Here is a 19706-nt window from a genome sequence, read left to right on the forward strand (position 1 = left end):
GGAAATTGTATGGGCAAACTAAAACAAGCAAGAGTTTGACCTCCATATTGGGCAAGTGTGTGCAAAGGTGGAGAACAGAGGACTCGGTTTAGTTTGATGAACAATCCAATTACTGCTTATGACATAAAATTAGACTCTGTGTTTGAAAAAGAGCTACAGAAACTAAAAATATTTTATGCCATTGACCTTAACAGTCCTCTGTAATGTACTTGATGAGAGGGATTTTGTTTTATTTTTACTGACACAAGTTCAATAGATTTACAGTGATGAATTCAATAAAATTATACACATGGCGAAGGAAAGCTTAGCTTCAAGGCAGTAGAACACTGTCCAAGAAACTTAACTCCTCGAAATTTGCCATTTTCAGCTGGAAAGGAGAGTCTCAAAGGCATGACTCCAGCAAGGCTATTTAGTCAAACAGTACCAGATGGATGTGTGGGATTCACCTTCTGCTTTGGTTATGAATGAAAGTAGTCAGTTAGGAGTTTGCTGAAGGCTATTTTTGCCTGGAGAAGTCTGGTCAAGATAAGGTTAATGTAGCTGTGCTTGGGTCTGCTGTGCTTTGAGTGAAGGATGTGTGGAAATGGGAGGGAAAGGAAGCTCACAGGAAGCCAGGTAACACAATGACTGAAGTACATTGCTTGAGTGAATTCAGTTTGTGACATTTTGCTGGGATACAAAATGTCATGGTCTCCAGGAGAATTTGTGACTGAGTTTTCAGTATTTTCCTTTTTCCAGGAACCTCACCAACAATACAGCTCATGCTGTCCATGAGGCACAAATATCATTATTTCCACTCTCCAGACTGGGAAGCAGAGAAAGAGTTTTTTGACTAATCTCTGAAGAGCTGGGCCCTATCAGGCTTTTGATAGGCTTGGAGCATCTGCCTCTCTTTAAATGGCCAGGGGTTAGGTACCAGCCCCTGGGAAGCCAGGTGTAATGGACTAAACAGGGAGTGACACTTCATACTTACAGGAAGAGAAACCCTAGGCAGAGAAAGGTCTTTCAACATGGACTTCAATGTATATTTGTGTCTCTTTCTCCTTGAGGAATTTTTAAATGGTTTTTAAGTGCTTATGTAAACTCAGACTACTGTGGTATGCATGCATGTATAATTTCCAACATGCCTTTGGTCCTGAAAAATTGAAGCATCTTGGGTTTTCTCAGCATTTCATGTCCCATGTGGTATCAGATGTTGGTACATACAGAGGCACCACCTGATGAGCTGACAGAAGCCCAGAGCTGTGTTCAGCCCAGCTTTGACTAAGCTGCCACCCTCCTGTCGCCCCTTTATCACTGGGGCAGAGCAGTGAGGAGGTTCAGGGAGTAGGACACATCATACAGAGCAGATCCATTGATCACATCATAGGCAGCTGGTGGCCAGATATTCCCCTCCTGCCAGCCCATGGCCAGCCCTTCTCTCTCAGGGCTACCAAAGCCCTCAGCCTAACAAAAATATCTCTTCTATCTACTGTACTGAAGGCCACAGATCCCAAGCCTACCCTTAGCAACCCATGTGTTTCAGAGGTAGTTCCAGGGAGGGTAAAAGAAACTGTTGTCCAAGAAATGCACACAGATGTCAAGTACTTTGTTGCGTGATCAGTAAGGTAGCTTGTTTCACCACTTAAAATTCATCCAAAGGGCTCTTTTGAATAGTCAGAATCATCCGTAGCAAAGGTATTTTTGAACATACCTATGCTCCTAGTTCAGAGTGTTATGGCTTTTTGGTTTTGCTTTGTTTTCAAAAAGGTTGATGAAAATCATTTTCCTAAACTCACAGCAACAACATAACAACACATGTACAGAAACAAGATAGCAGTCTCATACAGGAAATATTTCTGCTTTCGTTTTTATTTTATGAATACATATACAACAGATGCATAATCTTCCACTATCCAGGCTTAAAAGTAACAGGTTGTTTTTTTTTTTTTTTCCCAAATAGCTTAAAGAGGAAAATAAAACTCAGAATGAAGGAGCTGTGACATAGCCAAACCATACATTTGAAAACTTAGCTAAAATTACTGCTGAAATGTGCCTCTGTGTGTATGTGTGCATTGTCCTGCACAGTTAAAGCCTCACCCAAGATATTTAGTAAATGAATAAAAAAATGCTTTGGCATAATCAGAGATTCCTCCATGCACAGTTTATTGACATTTCTGAAACAATAAGAGAACAAAATCGGAGGACTATATCATATATAATTTCCTCTTCTTGGGAGCAATGCCTTTAAATGCAATGGGGAAATGAAGAGGAGTCTGTTGACAAGAGACTTGGTTATATGGTGCAACGGTTATATTAGCAGGATGCAAGCAGCTTCATATAGAAGAGATGGAGAGATATATGTATATAATGTAAAAATGCTATTTTTTATGAGAAAAGATGGTTTTTCAAGATAACATAAAATGAACCACACTAAGACTAGCTTCCAGCAAAACATTTTGCTTTATTAGTTCTATTTTCTAGCTACAAGTCAAGCTGACATCTGTCAAGCTTTTTAACTTTTCATATGGCAGTCTATAGGAAACGTTTCATGCAATGTCTACAATGCTAAATACAGGGTAAATAATTGGGATTAAACACGTGAGGAATAACGGATTATTATAAGGACCAGTAACAACATATTATGTACATAGAGCCATATTATATTCTCATGTCTTCACAGTAATGTGCAAATGTGACAAATATGGCTTTCATTCTTTTTGTAAAGAAAGTAAGACATAATTATACAGAAGAATGTTTTAAAACACTTAGTTGGATTTCACCATTTTGTGAAACCTGTTCAGTCTTCATTGCATTGGGGTTAAGGAGCCACCCCAGTTCGGGGGTGTAGTTCGGGTGTGTTTCCAGCAGGGGGCATAGATTCCTAAGGCACAATATTAATGTTAAACATTTTTAATTTAGTCATGCTATTTTATTTTAGTTTTGTTTTTTTTTTTTTTAAATTTTTTTTGGTTATATGAAGTAATATGTCTTTGTTAGTTATATAATAAGCAGTTGATTGTAAAAAATACAATGATGAAGGCTACACTACATGCCTACCTGTAGCTCCAGGAACATTAGCTAATCTGAAAACACTTTATACAGCGCCGCATGTGAAACCAAGGTGGATTTTTGGTAACATCTTTTTCCATACATGTAGCAGAGAGTTATAAGGCTTCTGCGGAATAATAATATTATAACTGAACAAATATTTTACACTCTTCCGTAACAGTATTTACAGTTACTATAACTCATATTCTGACATTTGGTAAATAACATGTATCTTATATGCATCCTTTTTGCCTATCTAAAGTGCTTGCTTAACTGCGTGAGGAAAGAAAATGCATACCTGCTTTAGGTGCAACAAATTCTCAAAAGAAGTAGCTGAAATATTTGCTGTGGATTTGAAATGCATTCTCAGAAATTTAAATTATTGCTAAATTCAGTGCCCTTACTAGGCAATCATCTATATTACTTGTCATATATAAATATATGTATATATACTAGAATGTATGTACATGCATACACATTCATCTATCATGTAAAAGATAGATTTCAATTTTTTGTCCATCAACCTTTTTTATTTTGTGCTATTCAATTCACTTGTGCTATGGCAGAAGCTGGATCAAAATCAGAATCTTACTATGCTACTACTACCAACCCTATGATTCATTAGCACGTAATAAAGGTAATATGCAAAAAGAAAGCTGAGATGATGATGAATCAGGAGGCTTTTGAAATGGACTGAGAATAAGGCAATAGGCTGTACATTACAGCAGAAGAAAAGCTGAGGAAATTCTGGAATTCATAAAGGTGTCTTACTTGAGTTGGGATTGCTCTCCCTACTCAGCTGCAGGGTCCTATGCTTTTTTCCAGTATCATTCTCCAGAATTCAAACTAGAGTTTCTGCATCTACCAACACTTTTAATGGTAGCAAATTCAAAGCTTATTAAAAATGCCCTGATGCCACAACCTGGTAAAATAAGGCACTTCCAGGGCTGTATTCCAGCGGTGCCATGCCAAAAGGATCAGCAACGGGAAGAAGTGCTCAGGTTTTGCTGAGTTTCCTAGTTTTCTCCCATGAATTGCGCCGTCTTGGAGTGTACTCTTTCTTCTCTCTTTTGAGATGATTTTATTTAAAAAAAGTTGTTTCATCAGTTGAAGTTGAGGAGCAACTTCTTTGTAAGCAAGAGGTAAATCTTCAGTTCCTGGTGGAAGATCAGAGTGGTACCAGGCAACGTCTTCAGTTCATTCAGTATCTCCCAACTAGAGGTGATGTGCCAGCCAAGTCAAAAGTGTGTATTTCATACCAGGCCCACACTGAAAGCTATGAGTGGACATTGGTACTGGAAAGGTCATTCCTTATAATTTCATTTACTGCAAAGAAAGAAGACAAGAAAAGGAACCAGTTAGCATCCTGCTGCTGTAGGCAGTTGTCCTCAGTCCACAACCCCCCTGAACTTGCACTCATTCCTTGACAGCTTCAGTACAGCTCTGAACAGTGAGTGTGACATCACCAGGTAGCCTGTACAGGCTGATCACAGTGCAAACCCAGCAGGATTAACCAAGGTTATTAACATGCCAAATGCTATGTAAAACCAGGCATCATAGACCAGCAGCATCCTGGATCCTTGATGGCCTCAAACATACTTAACATTTCAAATTGGTTACAAATAAAACATTTCATTTGCTCTAGAACTGCCTCAGAAATGCAAAGCCAGGAAGACTACAGGAGACCTAGAATAATCTACTCCTTCCACAAAAAGAGTTGCTTGGAAAGTATGTTAGCCATGGTAGGTACTGGTGGCAGAAAGCTGCCAGTCACTGAATCAGGGTACGTGCAGCTGCAATGCCTAGATAGAATACAACTTCACATGATGATTTTTCCACTGTGGGTTGATATTAGGGAAAAAAAAAAGAAAAAAAAGAAAAAAAAAAAAAAAGAGAGGAAACTGCTGCATGCTTGCCCATTCCCTGGAGCTGGTAACATGTCTAAATATATACCCTCCCATCGTGGTGACCAAAGCATACGGACATGCACTCTTTACTTCTTATCCACACAAACAAATGAGAGGGACAAACAACTTAAAAAAACTCCCCTGGCAAGAGTCAGAGGAGACAATAAACAAGGTCTGCTATCTCAGCATCAGCCAGCCAGACTGCATCTCCACTGATAAAGAGTTGTTTTCTTCACAAATCTTCTTTCTTTTCCCCCTCCCCTGAAGATCATCAAGCAATACAGTTTCCCACACTCCAATTATGTCCATGTGATTTTTGGCAGATGGATAGGAAATGACTGAACCTGACAAAGGTCATCAACACAACATCCCTTTTATTTCCACTCCACCTCCCTACAGCAACTGGCACCACCTGATTTACACGGAGATAGACAAAATGCCATCAACAGGACTATCACTGCTTTTGAATTTCTCTAACATTGCCAGGACTGGGAAACACCTGCCCACATTATGGAAGCACCAGGGAAAAGCCTGCATTTTCCTTTCCTTGTCGGCTGCTCTTCACAGTAATCCAGATAGCTTCATGTGTTTACTGGAAAAGACCAAGCCTGTGTAAAACCAGCTTCCTGAAGCAATTAGTTGGGTACATTTGGTGTTGGTTTTTATGGCTTTTTTTTTTTTTTTCCTGCAGACCTATTGCCCACTTAATAATTGCAGCACATGAATCAGTCAGGATTTGTGTCACAGGTCCTGGCCACCAAAACAAATTCTACCAATGGAGACACACACCATACTTCACAGTGGAAATAGCAGTTGCATTTGTAACTATCTACTTATAGCAGCAAACTAAGAAGTATGGAAATGAGCTTTGAAAATACAAAGCAGTTCTTCCCCTTGAGAGTGCCATGGAGTTCATCTTTAATATTACCAAAGAGCAAAAACAAATTCAAGCGGCAAGCCCTGCACTGAGGCAAAGACTGCTCTGCACGTTTCCAAACCCAGCAAGAAGTGCCACCCCAATTACATGTGGCCAGACTCCAGAGAGCTTTAGGGACTGAGTCTCTGCCTTGAATGCAAACAGCATTTCACTTCTGTGGAACTCTGCCACGATGCTTTTGTAAAGATTGCTTCTGTGATAAACTTCTAAAGGCACTCTCAGGTCTGCGGCAAAATCACGCAGCGATACCTTTGTGTTTTATGTGACAATGAAAACAAATCCTCCTACCGGCCAGACAGCATCATAGTTTTGCTAACTTTCCCTCAAAGCTTCTGTTAAATCAAATAAAATTAAGACACTAATCAGAGCTATTCTCACTCTTTGTACAGTTACTTAGTGATCAGAAACATCAAATAATGAATCTTCACAGTGCTTGTGTAAAATGTGAACACAAAAACATCACTGGTATTTCATGGGGACAGGGAGGTGGAAATGTGGAGACCCTTCCCATCTCAGTCAAGATTAGCACCAAGGCATCTCAAATCTCTGACTAATGCTGTAGCACTTGCTGAGTTACTATTGCTTGATTCTTTCAGTAAAACTTTCAAAAGCAACAGCCTCAGCCTGCAAGCTCATGCTTTCCCCTATTAAAGCATGCCGCAAAGGTATTTTGAAAGCAACTTGATGACATGAGCCAAAGGTCCAACTCCAAAACCAGCTTAGACACTCAAGAGGCTGCCCCTTCCAGTCACTCCAGTTACCTTCAGCTGATCCTCTGTCACTTGAGCGCTGTAGGACACGTCTTACTCCAGAAATGACACAACTTTTCCTTTCAGCTGGGAGCCCACCTGCCTTGGCTCAGGCCATGAGACCAGGGTGCTCCTTGAGTCACACTCTGTCTCTCAGCAGCCAAATCAATTTGTCCCCAGCGGAAATCACTCATATTTTGTTACTGACTCACAGCAGTTTATTGCTTGTTTTTATTTTATATTACTTAAGAGAGGTGGATTTCTGCTACCTTGATGAGTAAGTCTTGTATCCTCATGCAACAAAATCTGGCAGCTGTTCAACAACAGTCACTAGAAAATGTCACCACATTCTTGGGAGACAGCTGAACCTCAACCCAAGTGCATCCATTGCCACCAGATATCACAATCAAACAGGGCCAAAACCACCAAAAGGACACTCAACATCTCTCTCCTCCACAGTGGTCTGTGGACAGTGTGGCTCAGACACAGACAGCTCTTTTTATTTCACTATCTCACTTTCTGTTTCACTTGCTGTTTGTAAAGACCCACTGCAGTGTCCAAAATGCAAAATGTTCCCAACAATGCAGTGGAAAAAACCTGCAAAGAAGGACAAGGGTGCATGCAAAAGGCCCAGGTGGGGGAATACGTGGCAGCACAGCTGACCTGGCAGCAGCAGACAGCTAGCAGAGATGAAAGGAGAAGTGTGATTTGAGTGGGCTTTCCCTCACTGCCCACCCAGACACCTGAGGCTGCAAGGAAAACCCTCTGGTGGGTGGAAATCAAACCTCTGCTACTCAGGTATGATTCTGCTGAAGCATTTTGTGTGCCCATCCACACCAGTGTTACAACTCCACTACTGTCAAAAGAGCATAAGAACCAGCACACCTCAGTGGTGCTGTCTCTAGTTTACCTTTGCTCTGCTGGAGGACTTTGTGAGCCAGAGATCTGCATCCTGGCTTCTAGTAGACTTTGGTGAACTTTCTTCCATTAAGTTTCCTAGTAACCTTCTGAACCTGTGTTCTGGCCTTCAGAGTTTACTATAGAAATGGTTCCGCAGTGTACATATGTGAGGGTGGAAAAAGTTTTTTTTTCTGTTTTAAATTTGTTTCTTGTAAATTTAATTCATGTTTCAATGAGGTGACTGTTCCCTGTTCACTATGTCTTCTGACATCTATCCCAGAGAGGCAAGATCTGATCATACAGATAAAGTAATTGACACTTTTCTCTTGGCTCTCACATTTGTAACAATATATTTATTATATAGTTAAGGAGAATCAGCTAGTTTCAGTCTTGAATGCTCAAGTTTTGACTTATAAACCTGCTACTATTACAAGAGGATTGTGCATGCTTCACAGAACAGCAATATTCAGTGCAAGCAGTATTTTGGCCCAGGTTTGAGTTTCATTCCTAAAGCAAATGCTGGTCTTTGAATCCCCAGCTTCTTGGATACACATCCTTTCATGTCTGCAGTACCATTCCAGGAGTAGCTGGGTTTTGAATAAGAACAACATTCTTCAAAGAAAGGTTGCAATGGCTTTACGCTAATTTTTAAAACCTGAGTACTAAGACCTGTTTTATAACCAGGACAGAGGAGATCCAAATGGTTACCCAGCTTGTTGCAGGCCCTACATACAGCTTAGCAGCAAATCTGGGATAGCATGTGAGATGTTTAATCTTCAGTGCCTAGAGTAGCACAACACTTCCCTTAAAGCACTGAGTTGATCCCTATCAGAACAAAGAGCTGAGTAGTATGATTTACAGTGCCTTTGTCATCAGATTTTTTTCACTGTTTTTCTGCTGGCTTTGCGGGGGGAGGCCACTGTCGCTTTCATAGCTAACACCTACAGTTCCCCACAATGCCTTCTCTCAGCTGATTATTTTCCATTGTCATGTTCAGCTTTTCCACTAATAAAAATGTCAAAAAATAATAATGCTGAGAAATGCAGGTAACACGTGACCTCTCCACCTGTCAAGGCTTCTGAAAGAGGAACCTTTCCTTTGCTAAACAGCAGATGCCACAGTAGCAGGATGTGGTGAGCTGTTACCCCATGTTTTAGTTTAATAAGGAGATTTTTTCCTCTTATATTTAAATTTGCTTTGAAATGCCCTTGCAATGGAAATTTCTGCTTTACTAATTAGCAAAATCAGTGTCGTACTGATGCACCAGTTTGGGCTTCTGCATGGAACAGGACAAACAGATATATCTGTACAAATGTGGGCTCCATATATAGATGTGAACTTCATAGGAAATGTAGTATTTTTAACATTTGGTGGCTGTACATGGATTCCATCAACTGGCAAGACTTTAAATTTCTGCAGATTTCTGCTTTCCCTGCATCTGACTACTATTGTGGATAACAAGGCGGCCTTCTGTTTTAATAAAATGCCTGTTCTTCTGAGACAAAGTTCTGCTTTCCAGCTCAGACACTGATCCTGCTCAGAGCAAAGAAGTTGCAAGGTCAGTGGTACAGGGAGTTGAGAGAGGGTACATGCACAGGGTTTTCCCCACTGGGGAGCTTTTTGGGGATACAAATAAGAGAGTTTGGAAGACTTCATACTCCTAAAGGTGAATGTCTCCCAAGAGTCTGAAAAAAATGGTAAGTGAGCTGAGAGCCATGGTCAAACTCACAATTGCAAAGAGCTGAGTCTACAGTTTTGTAGGTGAATTGTAACAGTTTGAAAACATCCCATTCCTTTTCACATTGCAAGCAGTAACATTAAATCTCCACTTTCTGGCTAGGTGAAGTTGCTGTCTTGTCACACACGTGGAATTCAAAGACCAGTGTTCCCATGACTTCAATCCATGCCAGCAGGAGCCCAGAAAGGTTTGCACAAGGAGATTGAGTAACAGAACTCAAGGTTGTATTACTGTTGTGCCCCTTTATGATGCACTCTTCCACAAGGGAGCTTCGTGGCTCTTCACTTCATTCTTTTTTACACAGAGAGGTGAGGTAAGAGTTTAGGCAAAAGGACACTCAGAGGTTTTGCACTGAGCTGATACCTTGTGATTCACATGCCCATGTTGCCCTCTAAATAGCAATGGCATCAACTTAGCTTCTTCAGGATGGTTTTTGGTTTCCTTATCAATAGAAAGTGCCACATGGCATGTCCCAAGACATCCAGGCATGCAGGGTCACATGAAGTTTCTATCCACAGCTGATTAGCCAACCTTTGCTCATTACTTCATGTCCTCCTATGTCTGCTGGGGACCACTGCCTCTAACATGGAGCAAAACAGAAGACAAGAGGCTGAGATGTCATAAAAGCTCTCTTAATGAAAATGAACAAACACAGCCTGCTCTGACTGGTCCACATGGCATGGAAAATGCAAGTAATACCAGCTGCACCTTTCAAGCTACGTGTGTGGAAAACCTGTGGTTAATCACAATCCAATTCTGCCATGTCCGGACAATAATGCCTCATCTTTCAGATGGGTGTAACTGCCCAAGCAGTACGATGCCATGACTGGAGACCTTATTTGGATGGTGTTTGACACTGGTCAGACTGCACAGCTTCTGTGTCACAGCCTCCAGAGGGTCTGTGGAAGGTCTGAGCAACCTCCAGAAACAAGTAGCAGTCCTGAAAGAAAAACTGCCTTGGTTTGGCTCTTTGTTTTTGCCTCCTGGCAGAACTCATTAGCTCAGGTCAAGCCTTACATAGGTACAATTACAGCAACACCCAGGTCAGGGATCTCTCCACACAGCTCATTACACAGTGTGGATGTACCCACAAGTGCTCTGAATTTCTGCTGTCACTATTCAGCACATGAAGAGAGCTGGGGACACATAGCTCTGGAGTGACTATGAGTTTGATGCTGACACCACGCTACCTGCAGTAATGCTTTGTAGTATGATGTTCACTTTGCTGCCTATAATTATTGCCCTCGGATTTTTTCCACCAGCAGTGATGCCATATCTTGCTCCATCAGGCTTCTGTGCTCTTATATATGCCCTTCTTTTAGATGAAATGCCACATTTTAGAATCACTGAAGAGGAATTCAAAGTTGCAAATGAATGCAGAGGAAGCTGAAATACAGGAGGAAAGGTTTTTTTCTTATCTTCATGTAGAGATTTTATTTTAAGAGAAAAATGGCTAAATATAGATGCACATACAGTGACTAAAAAAATAAGCTCCTAGTATAAACCATCTCATGATTAAAATTCTACAGTTTTTATCAGGGTACCTACTTCCATCACTACTTTTTGACATATGAAAGCTGCAACAAACACCATGGAATTGGTACTCAAATCCCAGAAAAAAAATTGTTTTTTCTTACATAAAGTCTTTTTTCAAAGCCAGTAAGCATTGTCCTGTGAGCGAGGCAAAACATCAGAAAAGAGTGATATAAATTCCTGAGGTGCTAGACTGTAATGCAAAACTATAGATCACATGAAAGCTTACTGAATTAAAAACCAAACAAAACAAGTCTTGTGAAGCAGTGGAAAATATAACTTCACATGTTCCACAAAGAAGTAAGATCTTGTGTTACCTCAGGTGTCCTGGATGTGTTTAAACCTTAAACTTATTTTTATCTGTTTAATCATAATAAGCCACTACCGCAGGGCATGCTATTTTTGGAGACAGAGAATAGGACAGTGGAGCAAGTGAGTGACAACAAGTAGCAGGTTTGAATAAAACATGATCCTCCCATAAGAACGTCAGCTTGGCATGATGGAAGGCATTGTTGTGCATGACAGCCATTACCACGGAGTCATTTTCCTACCTGCTTTACCCTCTGCCTTATTTAGTTAACCAACTCCAAGTCTTGCAGGGAGGCTGCACTGTGGAGAGCTAATGGGAAAGGTTCCTTGTAGTGTGATGACAGCACTGTTCAGCTGCAATTTAACTGGGGCTCTTGAATAGGTGCCCAGACTAAATGAGTCCCATCCTATCGCACCAAAATTTCTGGGTTTCAACTTTTTCATCCCTCCCATATGCAGCCCTGGAAATGCCCTGCATCTCTTGCTCTGCAAATACTTAGGGATGAATTCCCTGGCTGATGGAAATTAGCTTAAGGATCAGCAGAGCTGCAGTGATTTCCAACACACTGGAGTCTAAACTTCAGCTTGTTTTTACTCTTAGTCTGAGGATGGCTGGACTCAATCTGATTTGCCCTTTTTACCAAAGAATCAGAGACTCAAGAGGAATTTCAGGTAGCCCTCACTGAGGCCAGTCTTGCCTGGGGAGATGGCGATTTGGGCTGTGCAGAGGCTGCAGGATCTGCCCCAGTATGATGCAAACCTCATCTAAAACACACATATGCACACATGTGAGGGTAAGGCTGGGCAATGAACAAATAAACCACATTTTAACCAAAATGATATGTTTATGTTCCTAAGAGCATCTGTAAGGGAAACAAAACAGACATATTTTACATTTTACACAAAATTTCCACATGACAGATAAGCTACACAAATGTTACCTAAGGCAGCCAAAACCTGAGGTCAGCGCTGCTGGAAGCTTTGTGGGTACCACTCCAGAGGCAGTAAGGAAGACCACACACCCCTTTGCCATAGACAACAGGAATTTGCCCGTCACGAGCAATGCAGTAATGCAAATTGATCTTGGTGAAGAGTTCTCCTTTTCAATCTGGTGCCCAGCACTGAAACAGTACTGTCAGATTCCGGCATTCAGAACTCATGATTCGTGCCCTGAAGCATGACAAGACTAGATTCACAATCAAAATAAGTTTTAAGCAATTCTGCATTTGCCTATTTTTCTAGCCTCCAGACATCTCTGACATTGTTAAATCCTGAATGTCACTGAAATGAAACTTCCTTTTTTTGTCTTTTTACTCTCATTTTCCTGATCCCATCTCCCAGGGTTTGCTGTACCTCACAACTAGCTGTCATCTAAAGTATAGATAACACTTGCGACATGAGGGTTTCAAAGTATCCTATGGTTAGAAAAGCAAGGTTAAAGCCTACCTGATGGCCGGAAGGGCTGGCAGATTCCAAGGTTCACCAGCTGTAAATGGGAGAGGGGGAGTGGGACTGGACTGTGTCACAAAGCTCTGGGCCCGATGATGAAGGTTGTGACTTGGAGACTTCATGCCCTGCCAAAGGAGCATCCCATGTGCAGGCATCCAGCTTTTCTGTGGGCAGCTGACACTAACCCTTCAGACCTTTACATGGCCATCAGGCCAGACCTTTCTACATAACACAAGAAAGGGCTTTTCTCAGCATGCTGGAAAAGTGATAGATTAGCTTTAGAAAAGAAAAAAATTAATTCTGGGGATACAGGAGGGAAAATAGGGAGCAAGAAAAGGTCCATAATCTCTATGGCTTACTGATTTCAGAGTTTAAAAAAAGCCTAATAAAACTGAATTTCTCTATCGATTATACAATTATTAATATTTTTAAAAACTTTTCCAGCATTGCACATAATGAGCAATTCATCAAAGCATATTAGGTGTCACAGAAGTTGCATTCAATATAAAGGGGTCATTAAGTTTCTTGTAATTGCACATTACTGAAGCTTTCATCAGTTCTAAATCAAATCAATGGGATGTGCATGTATGTTCTTTATGTCTTAATAGTGTGGCCCATAGTGATCCTCAGGAATCCTCCAAAATGAGAAACCTTGCACTGCTGTTTATTAAAAAAACAGCTTGTGTGAAGCTGGGCATATCCCGTAAAGCAAAGAAACAATAAATGGAAGCAAGAAGAAGCACCCTAGGTCACACAGCAGTATTTGCTGAGTGGCCTTTTCTTTCCATGGATAGAGAACGGCCAGGAGACTTCACTCTTCTTCTGCTCTACCAGCCTTAAAATCTGATGAACTTGAGCAGGAGTAACATGGTCTCAAGAATGGAAGCTTCCTGGAGATAGGTTAAAACAGGGTCTATATGATTTTTTTTCTGAGCAATAAGTGTTTGGTTGTCTTTTATTTTCTTTTTTTTTTTTTCTCTTTAATGTACGCAGCTTGCCCTATTATCATTACCATCATCACCACTTTGTTCCTTTATAACCCTTTTCATCAGTGAAGTGCATGCCAAATAGAAAAGATCAGTGCAATTATTCACATCACCCTGCAAAGTGGGCACCTAGGCAAGGACAACAGAAGGATGCCACTGTGTAGACCATACACAATGTGCCTATGGCACAGTGGGTGGCCACTGCTGGAACACATCTATGCCTTGCCTGTGTGAAGGCTGAACCTTGTTTGGTAACCCCTAATCCACAGGGGTTTTGCTCAGATAAAATGTGAAGATGGCAGATAAAATGTGAAGTGACATGAAGTGACTCAGTGAGTGGCCACATGCTGCTGAATGGAAGAGAAAGGCTGGGTCGGGATAATACAATTTTTATGTGTTTGATAAGAGACAAGAAATCAACCTATGAGCCTGCTGGGGACTAGACTGGGAAAGGTCACGCTAGCTGGGGGAAATCCTTAGGTGGTGGAACACAGCTGCTAATCTTCAGCAGTGGGCAAGAACCTGGGCTGGCTCTGGGAATCTGAACTGGTGGCTGCGAAGAGATGGCAAAAAAATGGATGCAATAAAAAGCTGTCACGCAATAAATTTGCTTTTGGCATGATGACCTGGTCACCATCATAATGTGAGCTGTAAGTAATGCCACAGGATTTCATTTCAACCACAGCAGCACCTGTTGCTGGAGAACACTGCAGTTCAAAGAGAAGTGCATGTGCTCTTCCTCATGGCTCCTTGGACAAGAGCACTGGCAGTGCTTAATGACACTCATGCATTGGCTTTGTACCACCTTAACTAGGGACAGACCTTTTCATAACAAAACCCCCATCCAGTTTGGCTGTGAAGTTCTGATCCAAAGGCTGATTTCAGTGGATTCACATTGGAGACATACCAGTGCAACTTGGGCCATGATGTGGAAATTCCTAGGGTGTTGGTGGATGCTGTCTCCAGTGTGAAGACGTGGCTGTGAAAACTGCACCCAGACTGTTCCTGGATTCCAGTACTCCTTGGATGCTAAAACCACCTACAGCAAGCATCTCAGATTATAGCAGCTGGAAGAATACTCTTATTTGTACGTGGTCCCAGTGTGACAGAGCTGCAAACATGACAAAATGTCTTTTCCTCTTTTCTCCTCTCCCACATGCTGTGCCTAGCTGCAGAATGGCTCTAGCTCTGGCTGGACTGACAGAGCAATGTCAACAGTAAAATCACCACATGCAGTTGCAAGAATTCAGTAAGAATCACAGCTGGGCTCCCAGGGAAGACAAAACCTTCCTCCTTGCAGCTCAGTGCTTGACACAAGAACCCTGCTGATGCTCAGTGCTCCCCACTAGAGAGGAAATTTTTTCTGCCCCAAGAACGAAGCACTGTAAATCTGCAGCCAGCACTAGAGAACTAGGGAAAAGGCACTTGAGAGCAGGTGTACAACACTCATCTCTCAAACACACTTAAGGACCTGAAATGTTACTCAAAATGGTTGCATTACACTTTTCAAACAACCACTTGCAATGTGCAACAGGCTTCTTTTCTGCCTCTTTTTGAGCACCTGGACTTCAAAACCCTTGCTTCTCAATAGCTGAGCAATGACAGGGTGCTTCCATGGCCCAGGCTGCACTCTCCCAGCACATCCAAACTCCAGCAGGAGCTGGCCTGCACTTTTGAGAGGTGCTCCAGGCAACAAAATGAGTGGAAGAACTTTAACAGTAATTCAAGAGGAGCTTTAAAAATTTAATAATGCTTCAATGAAGAAACTGGCTGCTTTCATGAGATTCAGTCAGGTCAAATCAGCTAATTCAGAGCAGGAGGTAAATGCATGGAGACTTACACAGCAGCTTTGGAAAATCCATACAACTACACATTGCTTGAAGGGGCAGGCAGGTCCCTGCTCCCTGGGGAGCTCATCCAGGACATGCAGACCACAGGACCTAGCTGTGGGCATACAGATGTGCAACATCTGGCTCTCTCTTCAGAAGCATCCTTGCAAGAAGAGCAACCCAGCAAGGGTCAGCTCTTGTTGAAGACCCTGTGAACCAAGCACTTTTTAGTCTAGAGATTTGGGGACATCAAGGACATTCCACTAAAGAGATAAAAGAAAAAAGTGCAACAAAGGTTTTGATGAAAGGCTGCACAAATTGATTGTTGTTTGCTCCACACAACAGCCCTTCTGGTGCACCACACCTTTTGTAAAATATAGTTCCATTAAACAAATTATTATCTCCAGTAGCTTCCGTCTACACACATTTCTGAAATACTTTAATTCCAAACTGTTTTGAGGGGAAACATTAAAAAGAATGGAAACCTGGCAATTAATCAGATGGAAACCTTTGTTTCCATTATACAGAACAGGAAAAAAAAAGAAGAGAGAATTATAAAAAGAATACCCAACACTAACTGCTAAGTAGGAAAATGAAAGATAAGCAGAGGCCAGGGACTTGGACCATTGGTGTGCTGCATGCATTTACCTGCGCTCCGATGTGGTTCTAAAGGGTGGGTCAGATCTATGTTTGCTGTTCTTGTTCAAACCCACGTAAATACCTAGTTTGAAACTGGTTTTTGACAGATGAAAATTCTATTTCCTTAAAAACTCACAAAATAAAAACCTTGAAAATTTTTTTTCAAAGCATGGACAAAAGGCTCTCCTGGTCAAGACACAGAGCAAATATTTACAGATGCTGGGGAGACACCATTTCCTCCCTTTAGGCTTCAACCTGGTGTCTGCCACATGATTTTATCCATTCAATGAATTTTTTTTTCCAGACATCTGCCAAGAGGAAATGACTTCACTGTATTGGGAGTCTGGGAATCCCAGAAAACAATCTTAAATCCATAAAATAATTGAAGTGCAGTTTTACTGAACTGTTCAGTTTGAGTCTGATTTTTACTACTATGTCAACAAGAGTTTAATTTGTTTTAATGTTTAGGTTCTTAAATCTGAGTGATATACGGTAGTTTACAGCTTGCTGGCAACAGCTACTGTGGAAAAAAAATTGGAAAGTGCATATAAAGGTGGTTCTAACTTTGACATTGTGAAAGCAGGGAGCAGTGCCAAGAGCAGCAAACAGCATGGCTTTCCCAGTCCTGGCTGGCTTTAGGGACTGCTTGCTATTGACATCAGTCGCTATGGGATACATTTCCCTGCTCTAACAAATTTCATCTGGAGCCTGTAATTAAAAAAGAAATGTCTCAAAGCGTATTTTTTTTCCCTAAAACATTCACAGATGTTAACTAGATTGCTAATAGTGTGAAATGTCTGTGGGTGGACATCTTCCTCCTTATCTGCTGTGTCAAAGGGGACAATTTATTTATTAAAACCAGTCCTAAAGGTAGTAATTTTTCTGCATGCATCTTTGTGTATGGAGTGGTGGTGTCTTCTTCCCTAAAATGCTTGCCGAATGAATGATTTGGAGGTGCTTTTCTTTATAATTTTTTTCTTTTCTTTCCTCTCAGAAGTTATCTCCACAGTCAGCCTGATTTAAAAGGTATTCAGAGTGGCTAAAAACATCTTTGCAGAGCAGATTAAGAAGTGTCCTCTCTGAGCTGTAAAATTATAATAAAAATAAAAGTGGTTGTAATAATAATAATAATAATAATAATAATAATAGTAGTAGTAGTAGTAGTAGTAGTAGTGATGTAGGTTTCCTGCTCCAGTGACTTTCCACCAGTGTCTTTGGCTGGCGCCCCTTGGTAAGTGCTGCTAAAAGCATTTGCAGGAGCTGCTGGAGGGCCAGGGAAGCTGATCTGCTTCAGGCACACACCAGACATGAAAGGGGAAGAACATGAAAAAAGGATGAGAAACACATGTCCCTGGGGAAGCAAGAAGGGGTTTTCTTGGCTCTTGCAGAGGGTGGCAGCCCCAGCTCTGCCATGGAATGCTGCTCCCATCCAAGCACTCCCTATCCCACATGGCCTTGTAGAGCATCCCCTCGGCACCCCACATGAAGTGATGGCTGAAACTCTCCTTCCTAACACTCGCTGCCCAGACGCAGTTGTCTGCTTGGGCCTTTCTCTCTGCCAACTTCCCCCCCTCTTGCTTTTCATTTTTTTTTTTTCAACCAGCTTTGACTGGAGCCAGAGCCTGGGGTAAATCAGAGGAATTTCTAGATTTTTCTGAGTGCTGTGAGCTCTTGCTGTTTTCTGATACCTACTTCCTGCCATATCTAAAATAACAGCAGCTGCAGGGGCCTGATAGAGAAGAGCTCCAGGGGAGAAATTCTCACAAAAGGGGTGGGAACGAAAAAAAAAAAAAGAGAAGAAAAAAAAGACTTATTAGGGAGACGATAACACAGAGAGCCAGCATCAGATTAATTGTTGAGTTGATATCACCATGGGCTGTGGATGTTGTCAGAAGCAAACAAATCCTGTAAAATGGCCATGGGAATGATAAGTCTCCATGTTTGCTGGGATAACAGAGGTAGCTTTACAGCACTTGTTCTATTGTATGGAGTAACATGCCTTGATTAGCTAATGTCTCTTAGGGCCAGATAAGTGAGGATGAATGTCCTGCCTTAGAAGCTTTCATGCTTTCTCTTTGGTGTGGCTATCTACGGAGAGCTGCAACAGAAATCTTTGTACACATACAGAAGGCCCCGTCTTTAGAGAAAAACATCAGAGAAAATGGAAAATTGTTGAAATTACATTGTTTTTCATGGAGAACACATAGTGCAGTGTAGTTACTGTCTCATTACAGATGACATGAATGAGTACAGCCACTCAAGAGACTTCTAAAAAGGGACCTTATATATTTGTATGAGAATTACTCAAGGACAAGAATGTCTCTGTCCTACTGGCATAATGGATGACAGAAACAGACATACAAAATATATTTACGCACCATTCAGTGTGCAAGAACACATTGAGATCTCCTTGAGATCCCTTGCAACTAACGAAAACATTGCTTTAAATATTAGCACATCCAAAGAACTAAAATGAGTGTGCTTGAAGCACTGCCAATCAGTGAAATACAGGCAGCATTTCAGGTTATTGTATGTGCCATTAAACTTAACATATTAATGTAATTCTACAGTTACTCTGGGAACTATAACTTGTGTCTGTATCAAGTTTTGGGTCCTGAAATTTTCACCCAATATTAGAGATTTTCATGCATTATTTATTTTCAACACAGGAGTTTTTAAAAGAGTATTAAGTGAAGGTTATTGTGATTGTGAATTGGAGCCTGATCCAAAGAGCACAGGAGACAACTGAAGAATTCCTACTTGCTTCAATGAGCTTTGCATAAAGTTCTTATTAAACAGACAGACATCTGCAAAGGTAGTCTACAAGTATGCAATGTACTGGTCTGATGGCTTGGCAGGAAAAAAATACCAGTCACTGTATTGTAAACACTCGATTTTGTTCATTATTCCCAAAAGATCAGTTGAAATGTTTTAATGTTGATATGCAAAAGAGGCAGGTAGATGTGTTCTCTTCTTTTGCCTGAATTTTGAAGCATGCAAAACTTCCCTGAGGTCAGCAGACTTCTGATATCCACCACTCAAACAGGACAATCACATTTCTGTATTTACTTCAGTGTGTTGTTTTAGAGCATATGCATTTGGGTACAGTGTGATCCTAGAGCCCTACCCACTTTCTAGGGAATAGTGGAAAACCATGCACAGGGTTTTAGTAGCAGTATGGAGTTTTTCTTTTCTAGATTTTAAGCCATTTCTCTAGAACTAAAAATCTTTGCTTCACTTGAGTACACAGCACAGCTGCAAATTTTCAGTTGTTAAAAGAAGATCATGTTAAGGTACTTGGTTCTTCCCATCCTCAAAAGAAGCTCCTTAAGATATGAACCATATTTGGTTCATAATCAGGTAATTAAACAAACTGGCCAAGTTTAGACAGACTAGACAATATTCTGGCAAAAAATCATGAAACTGAAACTAGCTAAACCGTTTTTTAAAAGTTACTCTTGACAATACAAAGAGAGTGAATTTGTATTCCTGTAGAAGTAGTTAGAAAATATGAGGCATTGTCTAATCCTGTTTAAGCACTGTTATGGCTGTGCTGCATTACGTATGCTTACAGAGCAGCATTTACAGTAAACTGGGTAAGGAATTTGGGAGTAGGATTAACAAGCTTTCCTTTCACACTAGACTAGATCAGATCACAGTAGGAGATCAATCTGCAAAAATTCCCAAATTTTGTTCAAGA

At 41.1% G+C, this 19706-nt stretch overlaps 2 protein-coding genes across 6 annotated transcripts in view; both read right to left on the reverse strand.

The window, feature by feature from the left end:
* The window catches only part of CTDP1 (CTD phosphatase subunit 1), a 318905-nt gene that overhangs the window by 180403 nt on the left and 118796 nt on the right, over positions 1-19706 (reverse strand). The window lies entirely within an intron of this gene.
* The window catches only part of NFATC1 (nuclear factor of activated T cells 1), a 110651-nt gene continuing 92769 nt past the window's right edge, over positions 1825-19706 (reverse strand). For all 5 annotated transcript variants that reach the window (XM_068200807.1, XM_068200789.1, XM_068200769.1 and 2 more), the window contains one exon: positions 1825-4356. In XM_068200807.1, the coding sequence (XP_068056908.1) occupies positions 4354-4356 (3 nt within the window). In that variant the 3' untranslated portion in view covers positions 1825-4353. The remainder of the gene's footprint in view (positions 4357-19706) is intronic.

The sequence above is a fragment of the Anomalospiza imberbis genome, chromosome 1 (genome assembly GCF_031753505.1).
Source record: "Anomalospiza imberbis isolate Cuckoo-Finch-1a 21T00152 chromosome 1, ASM3175350v1, whole genome shotgun sequence".
NCBI lineage: Eukaryota > Metazoa > Chordata > Aves > Passeriformes > Viduidae > Anomalospiza > Anomalospiza imberbis.